Source organism: Pipra filicauda, unplaced genomic scaffold, assembly GCF_003945595.2.
Source record: "Pipra filicauda isolate LSUMZ 115617 unplaced genomic scaffold, ASM394559v2 scaffold150_size2825430_pilon, whole genome shotgun sequence".
Taxonomy (NCBI): Eukaryota; Metazoa; Chordata; class Aves; order Passeriformes; family Pipridae; genus Pipra; species Pipra filicauda.
In genome coordinates, this window is record NW_024103996.1 from 102,148 (window position 1) to 121,297 (window position 19,150).

The 19,150-nt window shown below is 36.0% G+C and overlaps 1 protein-coding gene across 5 annotated transcripts in view; it reads left to right on the forward strand.

Annotated features, from left to right (window-relative positions):
• The window catches only part of CFAP46 (cilia and flagella associated protein 46), a 64,973-nt gene extending 47,391 nt beyond the window's left edge, over positions 1-17,582 (forward strand). For all 5 annotated transcript variants that reach the window (XM_039378930.1, XM_039378932.1, XM_027746336.2 and 2 more), the window contains 16 exons: positions 418-585; positions 1,528-1,625; positions 2,324-2,403; positions 2,828-2,979; positions 4,797-4,918; positions 5,333-5,418; positions 6,343-6,507; positions 8,259-8,323; positions 8,891-8,942; positions 9,035-9,070; positions 10,225-10,327; positions 11,546-11,658; positions 13,720-13,801; positions 15,688-15,824; positions 16,278-16,364; positions 17,096-17,582. In XM_039378930.1, the coding sequence (XP_039234864.1) occupies positions 418-585; positions 1,528-1,625; positions 2,324-2,403; positions 2,828-2,979; positions 4,797-4,918; positions 5,333-5,418; positions 6,343-6,507; positions 8,259-8,323; positions 8,891-8,942; positions 9,035-9,070; positions 10,225-10,327; positions 11,546-11,658; positions 13,720-13,801; positions 15,688-15,824; positions 16,278-16,364; positions 17,096-17,232 (1,683 nt within the window). In that variant the 3' untranslated portion in view covers positions 17,233-17,582. The remainder of the gene's footprint in view (positions 1-417; positions 586-1,527; positions 1,626-2,323; positions 2,404-2,827; positions 2,980-4,796; positions 4,919-5,332; positions 5,419-6,342; positions 6,508-8,258; positions 8,324-8,890; positions 8,943-9,034; positions 9,071-10,224; positions 10,328-11,545; positions 11,659-13,719; positions 13,802-15,687; positions 15,825-16,277; positions 16,365-17,095) is intronic.
• Positions 17,583-19,150: the final 1,568 nt, after the last annotated feature.

A 19,150-nucleotide genomic window follows, 5' to 3' on the forward strand; every position in this document is an offset into this window, starting at 1 on the left:
TTCTCTGTCAACATTTAAATTTGCACCCATGGGTGGAGTAGACTGGGTAGGTCTTCTGATAAATCAGAATCAGCTAATACTGGATTTCATGGTTCAGACTCAGCTTACTTGAAAGGCTGAGTTCAGAACATGATATTTACCATTCCGTGTAGACCTTCAATGACTAAATACAGGAACCTAGATGGTAAATGTAGACAAAGAAATCAATTCCAGCTATTCATATTAAAGAACTTTTCCTAAATTATTACCAGACTGTTTACATTAGCCTGTAAGCACAAACAGCAGTCTTTTGCTAGTTCATCTCACCTTTAAAGCAAGAAACTGTTTCTTCCACATAGATATATGCTATAACACACAGAGTGTATATATGTATTTGTATAATTTTTGTCAGGGAAAATAAATGTAAAAATTTTACAGAGCTGTTCAGTGTCTATGATGATGAAGAGTATTCTCCTAACAGCTACATCCAACACCAGCAGCTCTCAGCTGGCAGCATTGCTGCATCTCCAGAATCATTTGAAACGAAACAGAAACACAAGTGATCTTCTAAAACGTGTGGAACAGCAACTGGCTGCTACTTCAGTGGTAACTTTGAGATGAACTTCTTATTAAGGTTTATATGTATTTTATAAACACACACAGAGAGAAATCTGTGTGTGTATATAGGACACGGGACAGTGATGGGTTGGCAGTACTGGGGGAACAGCTGGACTCTGCTCTCAGAAGGCTTTTTCAGCCTGAACAATTCTGTGATTCTGTGATTCTGTGAGCCACCCCTGCACTTTCCCCCGCTACCAAAACCGTGCCATGTAAACCAAAGACAATTGTTATAGTACTTGTTGGGGAGATGCCTGTTCTTAGCAAGATTTTGAAGGACTTTTACAAACGTTACTATGAATTATCCTACTCCCTTCTTTTGCTAGTATTCTGCTAGGATTTGATAGCATTTTAACTTCAAAAATAGTGTAGTTGCCAAAAAAGTCATCTTGTTATGAAGAGTGGACTAAGTTACAGTATTTTTAGTTTGTTTAATATTTATACGTCCTTTTGCACTGCACAGAAATTACACTATCATAGAACAGTTGAGGTTAGAAAAACTCTGAAGGTCGTCTTGTAAAACCCCCCTGCTCAGGCAGGGCCACATAGAGCCAGTTATCCTGGACTGTGTCCAGGTGGCTTGTGAATATCTCCAAGGATGGAGATTCCACAACCTCCCTGGGCAAACTGTGCCGGTGCTTACTTCCCTCAAGGGAAGTGTTTCCTGTTCTTTGGACAGAGTCGCTTGTCCTGGCACATCTGCTAAGTGTTTGGGCCTTTTTATTAATATATATATATACATATATATATATATACATATACATATATATATATATACATATACATATATATATATATATATATATATATATGCGTGTGTGTGTGTTAGTACCTTCTTTCCTAGAATTGCTATCAATTTTATAATAAAAGAACTAAGAATGGGGTTTTTAAAATCTATGAAAGTAACGCTGCTTTTCAACTATTGTACAGGCATGGAGGAACCTCTGTATTCCTGTTGAACATTTTAATATAATGGATGAATTGCCATCCAATTTCTACATAGTTATTCTCCAGCACTCAGAAGACAGGTATAAAATTTCATCATTTTGGTTTAGCATTGTTTGTTACAAATGTCATCTTTTTTTACCTGTAAATAATCACTATTTTGGTTATTTATTGCCTTTCACTTCTAATTTTGCTGGACTTGAATTTTAGCATAGCGAACAAATTAATATATAAATAAAACTGCCTGCAGCTCAAAGCTGGACATTTTCTGTGCTTTTGATTTCCCTAATTCTCTCTTAAATCTCCAGGGGTCACTTGAAAAGTTTCAGGCCACTCTTGATATCTTCCTAAATTCTGTTAGTAGTTTCCAGCCCCTATTGCTTATGCTCCTGGAAATGTTAGGAAGGGTCATATTTAGCTTTATAAAGCCACCAGTTATCTGATGATTGCAGCCTAATCAGCAACCACTCATAAACTGAGTTATAGCAATTGACTGAGTGCATTCACCAGTTCTAAAATATCTTAAATAATCGTCATGGAACAAATGGAGGTCTACCTTATTGGCTATATAGTAATAAAAGAACTTACCTTACTGCTCTCAGTTTGTTCTAGCTAGACTTTGCAGGGATTTGAACCCAGGGTGGGGGTAGATCCTGCATTTTGAGAGTATTTGTGATCACATTAAATTAGAGGGTAATAATTACTCATCTAATAAATATGAGTCATATAAACAAGGCTGAACAGTCAAATAATCTACTCAGCACTTTCCTTCTTTCCATAGATCAAATCTGTACAGTTCATTGATTGAGATGCCCAAAGTAAGCACTGCACAGCAAAAAGAAAAACTCCCCCAGCTGATGGGTAAGTACCTCTTATATTTATTTGAGATATAAAATCATTGCAGTGATGTTATGAGAAGGCTCATAGCTTTCACTGTTGCAGTCAGTAAAATTTCAAAATACCTTTTCAAATAATTTTAACTCTTCTTAATTATCAAGGAAAATAAATTCCTAAATATATGTTTCGTTATCAGGTATAATGTATCTAGTCACAATTTGCAGAATTTTTGTTTATATTTGAAGGCTGAAGTTGTAACAGATAAATAATTGTAGAGGTTTTTTTCACTTTACATTTCTGTATATATTTTATGCTTATATATATGTCTGTATTTAATTTTAAAAAAATACCATGGCTTTAGAAAGTGGTGGTCTTTGTACAATCATTTCTTCAAGTACAAATATGTCTCAGAAGTAGTCTTAAGGGGGTGTTATCCTCCTTTTAACAGTGCAGGCCAAACTATCTCGATTTCCTGTGAATCCTGATGTGTTTCGTGTTTTGTTGGAAAAAGTGCGTCTGTACAAGCAGCAAAAAATGAAGAGTCACCTTAAACAAAATGTCATTCAGAACTTGCAAGAGTTTGTCTCCAAAACAGATGTGGTAATGTATTTTACTACCTTAGATTTAAAATAGGGTGAAAATATATGCTAAAAATATGATAGACACTTTATGCAGAATTTTTCAGTTTATTCCAAGTGTAGCATCCCCAGGCTTAACAGTTACTAAGTGCTGTGTAGTCTGCCTCAAAATTTAATCTTACTGTGCTGTTGTTGCTGTGTTCATCATCATAGAGAAGCTTTGAAATGTTTGGTGGTTTATCAGAATTGAAAATTGATGCAGTTTACTTGAAAATGTGCTGTACTTCTGAGATTTGCATTTGCAAATGTACATTGCTTTTCATATCACATGAAAGCCCATGCTGTCCCAAGGAAAAAATCAGGATCACAGATTGCAACCCTTTAATCAAATAAAACTACCTTAGCCAGAGATTTGTTACTGATTTCCAGCATGGAAAAGTTTTTCTAGGGCACACAATATCTTCTGCACTGCAGTTCCTTATTTGGACACAGTTGATCCAAGTCTGTTAGTCACAAAATTTTGCTTCAAGGACACGTCTTGTTGGAGTCTAAGTTTGAAGAACCCTCTTAAATTCTAGCTGATAAAAGCTTTCTGTTACTGCAGGAAGGCTCAGTTCTCTAAGGACATTGTCACAATCAGTGAGCACAGGTTGTGTAACACGAAGGTACTGGAAAAGCCTGTGACTTTCACAAGCACTTTTAATCTGCAAGGTGACAGATGGTTTTCTACACAGTAAATGTACATCCTAGCATTTTAATTTACTTTAATTTTGGCTTTGTTAGATAAAACTTAGGTTTTATCTAATGATCAGGAAAATTCACTGTTAAGTATAGCATTAACAAAAGCTGTTATAGGCCTATTTTCATCATTAGTATAAAGGTAAAAAATACAGATCATATTGAGTTTTCTGTAAAAGTTTTCATTGTGTCATTAATGACACAACTTTGACAAATCTGGTTCTTGAATTGTAATTCTGTTTTATTCATCATGTTGGCATCTTCCAGTTAAAACACCCATTATTGCAGATGGGTGAAGTGTTGATCGTTTTCTCTTACCCATGGCCAATACTTGTTGTATTGGCAAGTTTGTAAAGGTTGCTGTGGTTGTGTAAGTAAAAGAACAAGGTGCTGAGATAACATCAGGTTGAACAGATGACAAGAACAAGTGGCTTAGGTTTTTAAAATGTGCAGGTTACAACCCCCAGTCCTGTATGCAGCCTGTACCAACTCCACAGAGCCTGAGTGAGGAGCCCAGTCATTAATGCCAACACTCCTCACCATTTGATTGAACTCCTTTGCCCAGGGAGTGGTTTTGTGTTGGATTTTACAAGCCTCAGTTTTCAGTGTCCTCCTCCCCTACATGGTTCTATTCTCTCCTTATCTATTTTCTTAATTCTGTTTAGTTTGTTCCTAAATTGGCCCCGCTGATCTCTCCATACTTTTTCATTTGCTTCTTCTATGTTCATTGTGCAGTTTCTGTTCACTTCTCAAAGTTGTCCTTGCCCAATTTCTTCTGATTATTTGGTGGAGCACATTGTCTTTTCTTCCTGCTCTACTTTTCTGCCATTCCCCATTGAAATTGCTGAAGTGTATTATTGCTTAAATAGTAAATATTGACATCTTGTACTGATTGCTATGTTGGAATATTTTGCAAAATGCTGATAGGAAATTTTGAAGTAAAGTAGTTTTGAAACTGACTTTTCATATTTTGCATTTTATGATGTTTCAAATTACTTGATTTAGCCTCTGATTTAACATTAAAAAAATTATATGAATAATGGTATTTAACCAGGATGGAGGGAGAAAGTATTCCAATTTTTGTTTCAATGTGCGTGATAGACTCCAACAGAGAAAACAGATGATGATGGACTTGATTTGACATCAGATTTCTCTGAAATATTAGAAATTATGGAAGAATATCTGAAACCAGTGCTGTCACAGTTTGATTTTTCTGCTATCAGGTAAGACATGTTGACTTGTTCGATTATCATTTGTGAAGACAGAGCTCTGACTCAAGTCCTTCAAATAAAGGAATGCTTTTAGCAAGGGTGGCCTGCTGAATGAAGGTTTTACATCCAGAAGGACAGGATATGCAGGATATGCCAGACTAAGAGAGCTGAGCCACATGATAGACTAATGGCCATTTCTAACAAGCACCATTCTCCAGCTTAAGTTACACTTCAGTATGCAACATTATAATTAAACTATTTAAAGATGGGATTTCCAGAGGACAGGAACTCCAAGGGGAGCATGTCCTTTGTGTAAAATTTAATTTTGGAAGCATTGAAGGAGTTTAGTCTTTGTGTTTCCTGTGAAAATTTTTACTTACACCAGTATTAGTACTGGTAATATTTTCACTGAATTCCTCTTCCCAGAGAATCCCAGCGTGTAACAGGTTCAGCAGCTGAATCAGGAAAAAAGAACATGAAAGACAAGGACACTAAACAAGCTGGAATGCAGGGTATGTGCCCCTCAGAGTACAATATGTGTGTGTGTGCACGTGTGTACAGACAGATACGAAGATCCAGTCAGTTTAGTTTTAATTTTATTTAAAGCAGGGAGAAGACAAAGCCTTGGTTTTGTCTGGTTTATTTTCTATATCAAGTCAAGCATTTCAGAGTACTATCGAAGAGAAGATCTATATGCTGGATGGAGCTATCCTTCTGCATTTATTGAGAGTTTTCCAAACCATACAGGCTGTAGACGCTTAAATGAAATGGCTTTATCACAAACCAGTTTTTTTCAAGAGAAAAGCTAGAATAAAGAGCTTTTTAAAGTCTGTAGATCAATTTGTGTTTTGTCTTTTTCTGCATTTCATGGACTCTCACAGGTTGTTGGCTTCAGTGTAAGGCTAATGCTGTAGTACATCCCTAAACATGTCTTGAGTAGTTCTGCAAAAAGTGGATAAATTGTCTGCCACGCATTTGCTCTTTCTCTGTAAAACAGAAGTGTTGTCATAATAATACTTAATACTTTTTTTCCTAAATACCATAAACAAAATTTTTCTAGAGAAAGACACAGTTAGTATTAGAAAAGGGTTCCTTTACAACTCTGTGCTGTTTAGCCAAACACTGCTATAGCAATTTTACAGTTCCAAACATAATTTTCCCGAATGTGTTGCATATACCTGGACTTGGATGTGAGATTGTTTGTTATTAATATGGGGATATTTCTCCCTCTGAAGAATTGGTGCTCGTAAATGCATAGAAGTTTGAGAACATCTTAGGAGTAATGGTAGCAAAAGAAGTATTTTTGCATAGTGCACTTGATCCACAGTACAACGAAGTTCACATGTCATAGAGCAAATTTAGGTTTTTACATCTAACTGCAGTTATTTATATACAAACTGAGAACTGCTAAATCATGTTCTGTCTCATTTCTTTAGAGACATCTATGGATTTAGAATTGTATGTGGTATTACTAGGGGATACATTACTTATGGAATTGCCTTTGGAAGCTCTGAGTATATTTAAAGAGGAAGGAATAAGTTCTGTATCCAGAGATTTTTCTCTCCAGATTCTCTACAATCGACGACGTTTGGCTGAGTCAGGTACTGTTAGATAAACAGTATTTATTTATGAAAGATAAATGAAAGATATTCTTTCATTTAGCATAATGATGCAGAAAACAAGATACTTAAAAGTTTAAATAATATGAGTGGTGGTGTATATTTTACTGGAGGGCTGACACATACAATAGGTTTCTAGTATTTTAGATGGACTATATAGTACAGTAGACTTATTTCAATAATGTACAGGCTGATGATGCAATGGTACCTAATTTAAAATACATTAAAGAATTATGTAAAAGTCAGTGGAATCTAAAATGGCTTGCAAAGTTTCAGGCCAAGTTTACAAGTATGGTCTTAAACCTTTTAAAGCTGTTTTCCACTGAACTGAAAAAAAAAGAATTTACGCTTCTGTTAATATTCTTTAACATTACAGTAGGACTGCTTAAAATAACAAATGAGAAAAGCTTTTAATCTCTGAACTACTTTCTTCTTGGTTTTTGTACTACAAATGTACAAAATCAGATCCCCATAGGCTTTATGAACTTCCCTACTGCAGACACTTGAACCCTACAGAAACTCTTCAGTGAAATGAGTTAAAATGAGGTAGTTGAACGGTTGGTAAACTTGACTTCATGTCATCTTAAAACTCATTTCTTAGATCTAGAAGTGAGTAATAAATGCAGGGAGTAAGCAGTTTTTGTATAAATCAAAGATACCTTCTATTACTGGTAATAGAAATTGAAGTTGCATTTTGCTCATACATAGGTAATACCACATAAAAGTATTAAAACTATTTTTTAACTTAGTCTGAGTTAAAAAACAGACCAAGTTTAGAAAATCTCACTCTGTACCATGAAAGTATTCTGTTCCAGGGAGGTTCTTGTATAGTGTTTGTATCTGTAATATTTAATAATATTTAGCCTTCATTTCACCTCTTCTTTCTAAAGGGAAAGAATTGTAAATAACCTGAGATTAGAATATTTTTGGTTTACATACACACTCATACCCTGTTACAGGTCTTTCAGAAATACGAGTTTTATAACATGTCAGGTTTTTTTCCATTTCTGTTTTTCCCTTTTTTAAAGTGGAACTCTTTATGGTTGCCTGATTTTAGAAGCAGATAAATGAGAGGGAGCAGAATTGCAAAGTGTCTGTTTATTAGATTGTGACAGTGGCCACTGAGTGAGTGAACATGAGCTAGAGGAGTGTGAATGTGGATCTCAAACTGCCCCCAGCCTTCAGGGCACTCAGTGACAATGGCTGAAACGTGTGCTCTGGGTGGTGGTCATATATACAGTGAGAAATAGAAGTCACTTTTCTGTGCTTTTTAAAATTCCCTTGAACAAATAAAAATTCCAATTCAAATATGACACTTTCTTTTTTGTTTTGATATCTGTGTGTCCCACAGAAGCTTCAGTAATTCCATTAACATCAACAATTAACAAATGTGGCAATAGGCCTAGAAAGTGCTTTGATAATCACTGCTCAACTCTATCCGAAATTGGCAGTGTAATGAAGCATCTTCATGTGCAAGGGATCACATCTCCAGCTTATTTTCCTCTTTAAAGCCAGTATTTTTAGGCAAGAAGGTTTGGGTGATGTCCTTGCCTTGCTGTGTTCTGAAAGGAATTTTTATTTTTCCACTCGATCCTGTTGTTGTTATCACTGTTTATTATTGTTGTTTATTGTTGTTGTTGTTACTACAATATATATATGTAAACCTTCGAGGACATTTATTTTCTAAAACTGCCTATTATTATATTAAAAAAAATTTCTTTTCAATTTCACAGAGACAGATGTTGAAATATCTAAAGAAACAAAATCAAAACCACGTCAGAAAAAGAGTGTTCAAATGGTGAACTTTCCACATTTTTTAAATAAGCTTTATAGGAATAGCTTTTATTTTTTTGTTAAAAATGTTAGAGAACTTGCATAGAAAAGTGTTCAAGCGGCTTGCATAGAAGCTCATTATGTGTGCTAGAATTCTCAAGTGGAGTAAATGCCACATAAGTCCATAAAAATTTTGCTTACTGTTGATTTTGCAAGGAGTTACTTCTTGGAAGAATTGTACTTTGTAAATGGGACATATTTAATAACCCACCAAGGGAGCTGCTTAAAGTTACTAAAAGATGTCCTGCAACAATATATTTCATATAGTGTATACATATAGTTTTTATAAATGTATATCTGTATTTGCCTACGTGCAGACATGTGTATGTATGTAATGGGTGTCTGTGCATTTTAGATAATGCAGAATAACTTACACTTTTAATTTCCATTGACAGTTGAGTATCACCTTCATTAATCCTGCAGTTTTTTGACACATCTTCCTGTTAGTTGTTTGACAGAAAGCATGCAATACTGTTAATATTTGATTGAAACTGTTACATGAAGTAGAATATGTATTCTTTTTAATTTTTAGGCAACAGTTAATCGTGATTTACCCTTGAGTGTTGATGCTCGTAATTTTAAATGTATCCTTTCACAAACTATAAGTGAAATGTATCAGATAAACTTTCTTCTTTTGTTGTTTAAATCGCGTTGTTTCTGCTTAACTGTTTATCAGACGTTGTGGACCCCTATAATGAAGGAAGTGAAGCAGGTAATATATATTAAATAATAATTTCTTCACCATTTACCCATGGAATTGAGAAAATTTTGTACCAAAAAATGAAGTCATGACATAAAGATGTTGGCAAAAAAGCTTAGCTGTTCATCAGAACAGTAAATGGGGCATCAGTGAAACAATGTAACAGTTAATGGAGGATTTTAATTGAATCACAGAATCCCAGACTATTTGGATTGGGAGGGACCCTAAAGATCATGAGTTCCACCTCCTGCCATGGGCACGGACGCCTACCACTAGCCCAGGTTGCTCCAAGCCCCATCCAACCTGGCCTTGGACACTTCCAGGGATGGGGCAGCCACAGCTTCTCTGGGCAACCTGTGCCAGGGCCTCCCCACCCTCACAGGGAAGAATTTCTTCCCAATATCCCATGTAACCCTGCCCTCTGTCAGTGGGAAGCCATTCCCTGTGTCCTGTCACTCCAGACCCTTATTAACAGTCCCTCTCCATCTGTCTTGTTGGCTCCCTTCAGCTGTTGAAATAGTTTTTAAGTCTGAACACAACACAAAAGCAGCTGCTGAACAACCAGTGGCATAGCAGAGGATGGCTTCATGCATTTGCAGTTTCTCCTTCACAGCAGATCGAAATAAAGCACTGTTCATGTGCTCAGGATCTGGCTCTAGTGTCTATCTTTAATTTACACTAGTATGAAATATAGTCAAAAAGAGAAAATGATTTGTCATTAAATGTGCAATGTCCTTGGAGAGCAGAGGTGACGTTGGAGTCTTGTTTTCTGAAATCAGGACTCTGGAAATTCAGTTGTTTTATCCACCTGCTTAAGTCCTCTCTGAGCCTCTGGAACAGAACTGTATGAGCAGTACTGGTGCTCAATTCTTTACCCTTTCCTCAGGGTATCTACAGTTTTTTCTTTGTGCTTTTAAAATCTTTAACCCATCTACCAAATAATTCTTGTCCATTATAAGATACACTTTTCAAATGGGAATCACACTTTTACTCTGAAAATGTCACAATTGCTTCTATTTTAAAAGCCAGACTTAGGTTTCAAAAAACATGAAATCTAATGATGACCTGCAAATATTATAGTCTCATTTTAAAATTTTTGAAATTAAGATTTCCCAGTGTAGTTTGTAGCATGTTATGCTCATAAGGATGAAATTCTGTTATTACAGAAGCTTCAAGTCCTTCCCAGAAAATAAAGGAAATCCTAGAAAAATACCGTGACCTGTTCCCAGCACAGTGGGAAGGTGTCATTGGCAATGTGCGTGTTCCAAGGTATGTAATATTCTGTCTGCTTTCTTGTTTTATCCATGTTTCTTGTTTAAAATTGTGCCTGTTTCCAGAGTCTTTGGTCATAAAAATAGGGTCAAGTTTTCCTGAGCTGGTAAACACATAGCAGACCATTGTTATTGTTTCAAACACAGATTTAGATTTGTAGACAGAATATTTTAGGGATCTGAAATACAGTGCCACAAAGGGATTTAGCCTGGTGGGTTTTGTCAGAGTTGCTGTATATGTAGATAATCTAATTTTGACAGAAAGTCTCCTGCTGCAGTCTTTGATGAATAAGCATGCGAGCATAAGTGTAATTTCTGGCTTTGCTTATAACTGTTTTTAAATCCAAGTGTTAAAACCTGTAGCATCTCCATGTACCCTGAGTCAGCTGTAAGGTTGGAGTACAAATTTCAGAGGCAAAGTAGTCAAGGTGCATCTCAAGAGTTCCCAATTTCAGACTTTGTTTATGGAGTTAATACCATTTTATGGAGTATATTCATAAACACACCGTTCTTTCTAGAAGTACTTTACTTTTAAGATCAAAATCATAGAGGGATAAAAGGGATCTCGAGAGGTCAAGCAGTGACAAGTCCTATGAGTCAACATGGCCATCACTGGACGTTCCTTCCTAACTGCTGTTTTAGCAATCAGTCCTTTGGAATCTTCCCTAATTAGTTAATGTCACTGAGTAGATTCTTTAGTATTTCTTCCTAGCAATTAGAAGGATGGTTGTTATCAAATTGCAGGTTTTGCTGCCAGCTGGGCTAATTATCCACATCTCTTTTCAAACCCTAATGGCTTTGTGCCCTGGTGGGTGCAATGGGTGCCTATATAAATACTGCCTTTGAATGTTAGACTAAAGACTGGGATTTCAAAGCTGCACAATGCATACAGCAATGATTTTTTTTTAAATTTTTTTATGGAGAGACTGGTATTCATCTAAAAATACACTATCCCTCTTGCTCACTAAGAGATGTTACTAAATTTAGTATACCCCTGTATTAAAATAGCTGCTATTAATTAGTCCCTATGAGTTACTACATTTTTCATAGAATTCTGCAGTCTGATTTGTCTCCTTGCTTTGCATGCTGACTTCTGTTGTAATTATTTCTGGAGTAAATAACACTGAAGTGCTTGCTGTGCGTAATTTCTGAAAAAGTATTCTTGTAAATAGTAAGATAAAAGTAACTTCCTTTCTTTGTTCTTCCTTCCTTTCAGCCAAGCTGAGTGGGAGCAGCTGCTGACAAGCTGTAGTGCATTTCTCTTCTATGGGATGGAGAGATTCATGTCTCATGTATTACTGAACAGACTGGTTGCTATGAACATCCCAAGTAAGATAAGCGAATTGAGAAATATTTTTTAATGGCATCACCTTTTATTCCTAGGTGTGTCCTACTGTATCATTATCACAGTATTGATCTTAGTAATTAGGGGCTTTTTTTTGAGATCCAGGATTTTTAATCGAAAACCTTTGTATTGTGTAGGTTTTATTCTGCTGTGCAGCTTTCTTGTTATTCCTCACAAATAAGCTTGGTCCTTCTTCACTTCCAAATGTTGGAATTTCTTAGCTTCCAGAAATTGAGTCATCATCTAATGGTTTTCCCAGTGAATCCTCTCCTTTACTTTGGAATTAAGTATTTGGTTGCAAGTTATTATTTATTGCTTAGAACAACCTCTGTGGTGCCAATTCTCCAAAATTCTGAAGTCTCCACTGCGGCAAAGCAGAATTGCCCATCAGATATGGGTTAATGCTGACAGATTGTTCTGGTGTTATTGAGCATTTGTAGGCTCTGAGAAGGTATTTTCTTCTCTGCTTCTTCACAACAATTCGTCTTTTTGTTATAGCCTAAGGTTTAGTTTCAGGACTAGTTTTTCAGATTCACAATCTTCCTTTCTCTTCCTACTCCCCTTGCACAGCTGGAAGAAGCTTAACTTTGGAGCTGTGTGGAATTTGTCAGTGTAGCTGAGTTGCTGTATTGTGTTGATGTGTGAAAGTGAGGAGGACAGTGCACATCAGATTGTGAAGCCCTGCAAGGCAACAGGAAGCTTCTTCATGAAGCTTTGATTTTAAAAGTGATTTAAACATTTATATGTAAATATTATGGGAAATATATAACCTCTGAAGATGAGGTTTCAGATATCCATAGGCCAGATATTTACAGGTATGGCAGCTTTTGGAAAGTTGTTAAACCCTGTCCTGTGTCCTACTCTTAAAATATGCCAGGATTAATTCTGCCTGAGATTTCTGAAAGCTCTAACCTAGATGCAATATTATTAAATATTGAGTTTGCTAATTTACATGATAAAATAAAATATATCACTGCTGAATCTGAGCAGGAGACCAGGCTGAGAAAGAGAATGCAGGGGTTTAGCAAATCCTGAAATGCAAGATCAGAATGCAAATTAACCTTGCTTTACGCAGGGCATAATTTGGGAAAGCCTAGTAGAATGTGTTATACTTAAGGAAAAATAGTCAGTTAAACATTAATACATTAGGGAATGACTGCTTAAGAGGCAGAATTACAGAACAGGGTCGAGATGGATCACAAATTAAACAATGTACTCTTCCTAGGCTTAAAAAGAAACAAGCTCTGTATAGGGATAACTATACAGGAGTGTCATTTGCAAGTTATATGAAATTTTCTGCCGTACTTAGCTTTGCAAAGGTCTCAGCTGGAGAAGAATGTTGACAACATAGAGTAAGTCATTGGTGGAGAACAATAAGAGTGGTTAGAAGGCTGTACCATAGTTTGTGTGCTTAGTTTTATTCATAAATATGTATGTGCACTGATAGGTTTATATGCATTTTAAACATACTTTAGGAGGAAAGATCAACATATTGAGAGGAGATCTGCTCAGGTCAGGAGAATAAGTAACAGATTAAAACTACAGCAAACCAAACAGTGGCGAAGCCTTTTAATTCTGAGAGTATTCAGAGTTATTTTGCTGGAGACCTTTAAGGAAAGTGAGGCATGTTGGAGGTGTAACTTGGTTGTAACTTGTGGAGAGGAGCTGCATAGAAAACATTTCCATACCTGCATAGCATAAACTCTTCTGAGAGTTTATAACTACAGAATTGAGTCATACAGGTCATTGGCTGTAATAAGATGGTATGTGGACTTCATTATCAGTTATACTAATGTGGCACAGCAAAAAAACTGCAAAACACTATAGAAAAGCATAGCAAAATTACATCAAATGATGTTAGGATGACTTTATTAGTTCCTTTACATTATACTTGACAATTTTTGCTGAAATATATGTTTTATATTAGTTGTTTAGACTGTGTTCAAGAAAGTAATTAACTTACGAAAGGCTTAATTTACCTATATTTATTATGCTGGACATTATTATTAGTGCAGATACCATTGCTATAATATATTTTTTTCCAGAATGCAATTTGATGATTCTTCTGGATCTGGTACGATCACAGCAAAGTTACCAGAGAATTACAAACGCTGATATCCACAAAAGGTAGGACAAACATGATTTCAGTGAAGTCCACAATAAGGCAGATTATTTCAAAGCAAAGTTAAAATTCTGAGTTACAAATATTCTTGTTTACTTCTGTAAGTAGAAGAGCCTCTTTATAGGGCTAAATAGGATGAAAGCTCTGTTACAAGGCAGTGATAAGATAATCAGACACGGAAACCTTGCTACATTACTCTTACCTCCCAAACTGAGTTCAAGATTCTCAAAATGTTGTAATTAAGTATATAAAACTTCCCTTTAACAAATAAACTATTAAGAGTCCCTCTGAGGCTTCATATACTGAATGGTTTAACAATGGGACAGATTTTTGTTTAAATAAATTATTATGGCGCGTTAAATGACCTGTTCAGAGTTTTTAATATTATTAATTGCAGGGTTTTTATCCTTAAAAGCATCTCAGTATTTTCCTTGCTTTTAAGTTGACAGGTGGCAGGGTTTGTATTCTTTTACTGTATCTCCATTAAGAATACTTGACAGATGGCATATGACAAATAAGTATAAAGGTATTAAAAGCAAGAAGAGTAGTCTTAGTGTCCTAATTTTATTCATGAGTTACTTAGTCCATGCTGAATTTTCAAATAACCTAGTTATACTCCTGAGGGCCAGGATACCTTGCAAAGGGGTTTAGGTGGAGTGGAGCACTGGGCAATCATCAGAGACATGAAGATTAACACAGACAAATTACAGACTCTGCTCTAGGGACACCGGTATGAACCAGGAGAGGGGGGGCTGGAAGGGCCCTGCACAAAGGGTCCTGAGGCTGTGCCTGGGCACCCAGAGGGCAGAGCACATCCTGAGAGCAGAAATATCTTTTGACTTTTCTAATTATTCATTCCATGAAAAGGAAATAGAAAAAAAAAATCTCTAAAAATACTGTTTAATTAGTGCAAGATTGCATAAGTTAAAATCAGTTGTGGGTAAGATAGGTTATACACACAACTATATGTGTAAATATGCAGATCTCTGAATATATGACAACCTCCTGGTATTTTTTTATATCCTTTTTCACCTCCCCTAAACAGCCATTTCCTAAACCAAACCAAAATGCGATTCCTTAAACTAGTCTTTCCAACTCAGAACGTTTGAAGTTTCACTGTAATAGATTGGTGAATTTATCAATAGGACTTACATGTTTGGGTCTAAAAGCCTCCTGAAAGTTTAGAATAACATTTGTTTAAAACTGAGTCACATAACTACTTAGACAATCAGAGCATCTCCCCAAAAATTACTGAAAAATTTAATTATCATCTTTTGATAAAGGTACCATGAAAAGCAGAGCCAAATAAAACCAAAATTCAACCTTCTGTTTACTGCAGTTCCAACCTTACAGAGTATCACTCCTATCCCATCACTAAAGCAAAAATTAAGCAAAGAGACTTAATTAAATATTCAGCAGTAAAAAATCAAACCCCACATTACAAGTGATTTGCTTTTAGGCCTCCAAATTAACATCATACTTATGACACAGAGCAGGGTTTAAGTTCTTGCAATATTCTGTGTCTAAACATGTCTTTTCATGTGATTCCCAACATTTTGACTATGTTATAAAGGATATTCTGCAGTGTTTTGTAAAAGTTAGTGTGTCACTCCTTTCACATTTCCTGAGATGCCCCAAACTACAGTAATAGGACAGAGAGCAATCCTACTGGTAAAATTCCATCATGGAAAGATGTAAAGTTACCTAAATACATTGTATGAGATTCAAGGTGCTGTATGAATGTCAGAAAGCACTTTATGCTCAGCATACCAGAAAATGCCATCTGGCGTTCTTTCTCCTTCTTTTAAAAAACATTTTATATTTAGTTATATTTTTTAATACATTATGTACATTTTTCTGTTATTAATCTCATACTTTTGGTTTTCTTTAGTTGCCTACATATCGCTCTAGAGAGACCAACAGAGACAGCAATGCTGCTGAGCCTGACTGGGGTTGGCTGTGTAGTGGCCACCCAGTGGTACACGAGCCTGCAGGAGAATGCAGAGAGGCTGGAGATCCTGTTCCACAGTGAGTGTTTGCTATTGCTTCAGACACCTGGTGTGTGCATCTCCCTGGCTACTGGCTCCTCTTCCTTTGCTCCTCACCAAACTTTGCCTGGAGTTTCCATAGGAGGTGAACTGTGTGCAGGAGCCACCGTGGTGTTGACAGGTTGATCTTGCAAGCAGAACAGTAACCTGCTTAAAACAGTGTTAGTGGGGTGTTTGTTGATGGTCACATGGTAAGAATAGGATTTCTCCAGTGAGGAGCAGTGCCTTAGGACTTGGCAACCTGTAGTTACATCAGCTATGGGGAAAACAAAAACTGGAGTGAACTTCACCTTCTCAGAAGTACGTTACTGGATCTGTAAAGTATCCTTTTGCATTGAGTTTCAAATCTGAAACCATCAGGCTCTAGGGTTGATACTTTGTAGTATTTCAAAACTTTCATTAAAAACTCACAGAAACTAACATTTCTTTCCAGATTTGCTGAGCAACGGTAGAACAACCGGGCAGACAGTCCGTATTCTTCAAAAGAGTGGAATTCACAAGAAAAGGGATTCCATTAAAAGTAAGAATTAAAAAGCTTAGTACAAGAGACTGTGCAAATTAACTAGAAGCTGGTAGATCTATGGATGGTTCACAGGTAGAAGTGAGACTTTTCAGGTGACCTGCGACAATTTTCTGTGACAATTCTTAAAAGAATTGAGAGTCAGAAGACCACTGATACAATATCATAATTGGAGTAGCCATTCTTATATAAATAAAATTTTTGGGGATGCTCTGTTATAGTTAACCAAAAACTAAAGTTTGCACTCCACTAAACTGTTACAAAATGAAGCAATGGGACTGAAAAGGTACATCAGGAGCATAACATAAATGGTATGGATTATAGACTGCAAGAAGATCAGCAGTTATTTTAGACAGTCTGCATGGTAAAGGGCACATTACCTGATATCTTGCTGGAGAGGGAGGAATGATTTTCAGTAAAACAACTTTTAATGTACTGTCTATAAAATTGTATTGCTGTTTTTCAGTGTATGAGACTTACCTCTTAAAATAAGGGTTAATTAAATAAATTTTAGTTATAACTTGCACTGTCATAGAATTGAAGAGAGAAGGAATTCAGATCAGAAATATTCCCTAGTTTTCTGTTTTTTTCAGAAAATGCTTCTTAGATATAGTGGCAAGAACATAAAAGAGTATTAATCAAAGAGAAGAGGTGTTAAATTATGGCACTTAAAGCATTCTTCTATTTAGTCATATTCAGAAATAAGAATGTTTTTTGCCATATTTTTATAGCGGAAGTGGATTCTCTCAGCTCTTCTGGAGACAGAACAGAAGAACAGACTGCTCACACTTCCTCAGATCTTCCTGCAACTCATCCATCATTTTTCAACTGTGTGCTCTATGGTTTACCCAACGTCATTTTGGTGTAATTTGTGTCGGTCTTTCTGTGCTGGGAAACCTTCACTGTGCACAGGGAACCTTTGTTTTTTCAAAATCCCAAATAAGATTATTATGTGTATGGATTTTGTAATATGCTCTGTTAAACAGCAGTGCATTTTTAAATTACAAGCTTTAAAACTTTATTTGTAGTGATAGCAGTAGAAATAGATGTAAAATAATTTAATACTTATGGAAAGTATAAATCTTTGATTGTTATTGCAACTAAAACCATTTTAAGAGTCTTTTTTTCCCCCAGTAAAATGGTGATGTGTTGTTTCCTGTAACAGTTTTTTTGTGTTTGATGCTGATAGAACATTAAAATGGCATTGAAAAGATACTATTCTTGGCTACCTGATGTGTTACAGTTAGAACCTGGTAAGAGCTCTAGGGCTATATAAACCATAATTACAAAATAATGACATGCAAAATACTTTCCGTATGCACACAATAGAATATAAATTTCTGCTTTCTTCCCTGTTGCTTTCACAATTTAATTAGATGACCTTATATGAACTGCAGCTGCTCTGTCAAACTGTGTTCCATAAGAAGCACGATTTTTATTCCCTTTTATAACCTAATTTAGACAGGACGTGTATTTTTTGTGGTATGTATTTGGGCATTTGATAACAATACCAAGTAAGAGGAGATCATAGACTGTTCTGAAGTTACCCAGTCTGAAAATTAAGGATTCAGTGTAAGATATTTTCAAGTCTCTGAACTTGTCATGTTTTGCCACATACTGGCATGAGTCCCTTTCCCAAGTTCTGGCATCTATGTGTTTATTTTTAGGTCTCATGAGGTACTTTTTCATTGTGTCTTTGTGACACAGCTGCTTTTTCAAATCCCATTCACGGTATTTGGGAGGCTCAAGGATTGCTGAGTTTGAAGAAGCAATTTCTCTTGAAGGAAGCAAGTGTTCACACTTGTTCAGTATAGCAAATATCCACTATATGGTTAATTTCTTATTTATTTCCAATAATAATTTTCACATCATACTTCAACACATTCATTGCTGTGAAACTGTGTTTCCCTGCACTTAATGTGTTGTTCACCTTGAATGCCACCTTTCTAGTGCTGTCTCTTTCTGTGTAACATAAAAGGCTTTGGAAAAAAGTGTATTCAATGGGAATCATGGAGCCTTGGCTGCCTTGCTACAGGACAGTTCTTATGAATTTGTATTAACTCCCACCTTCTTGAAATAAGAAGTTTCATGAATGGTAAAGTGCAGAAAAGTTTCGATGCTTCAGAAATGTCAGTGCTGCTCTTTGAGAGTAATCCAAGATAAAAACGTCAAGATTTCAAAGGTTTGAAAAACCACTGATATCCAGGTACAATGGTCTTATTCAATAATTTACTACTGTGGTTTATTTATGAAACTGATGGAAATAACTTAGTCTACTACTTAATCAGTAATGAAGTGCAGGCATAACCAAACCTGGGGTGGTGGGGGTGTTCTCTGTATTGCTGTGCTAAATTGCAGTCAATAAAATCATCACAGCAGGACTGCATGAGTGGATGATGAACTGTACTTCAGAGTGAATGTGCACTCAGAAGACATCAGTTCATTCCTTCAGGAATTGGTGCCAGAAATAATGTCTTCTTTTCCATTATATGTTTGTAGCAATGTGCAGGCACATCATTATACAAAAGTAAAGAGTCACTTCAGGAGAAGATGCATGGTAGAAGTGGGAATGATATCAAAAGAAAAAGAGCACAGATACTTAACATCTTTTATATTTCTTTTACATTTACAATGGCAGTTTAACACGGGAGAGGAACCTGCTGCTTATTTATACTGAGGAAGGATTCAGCAGCTCAGCTGGTATAGTCTGAGAGTCCACGATGCTTCTCTGTTAAGACAGAGAACAAGAATGGAACTGAGCAAGGCAAGGATGAGAAGGAATATTG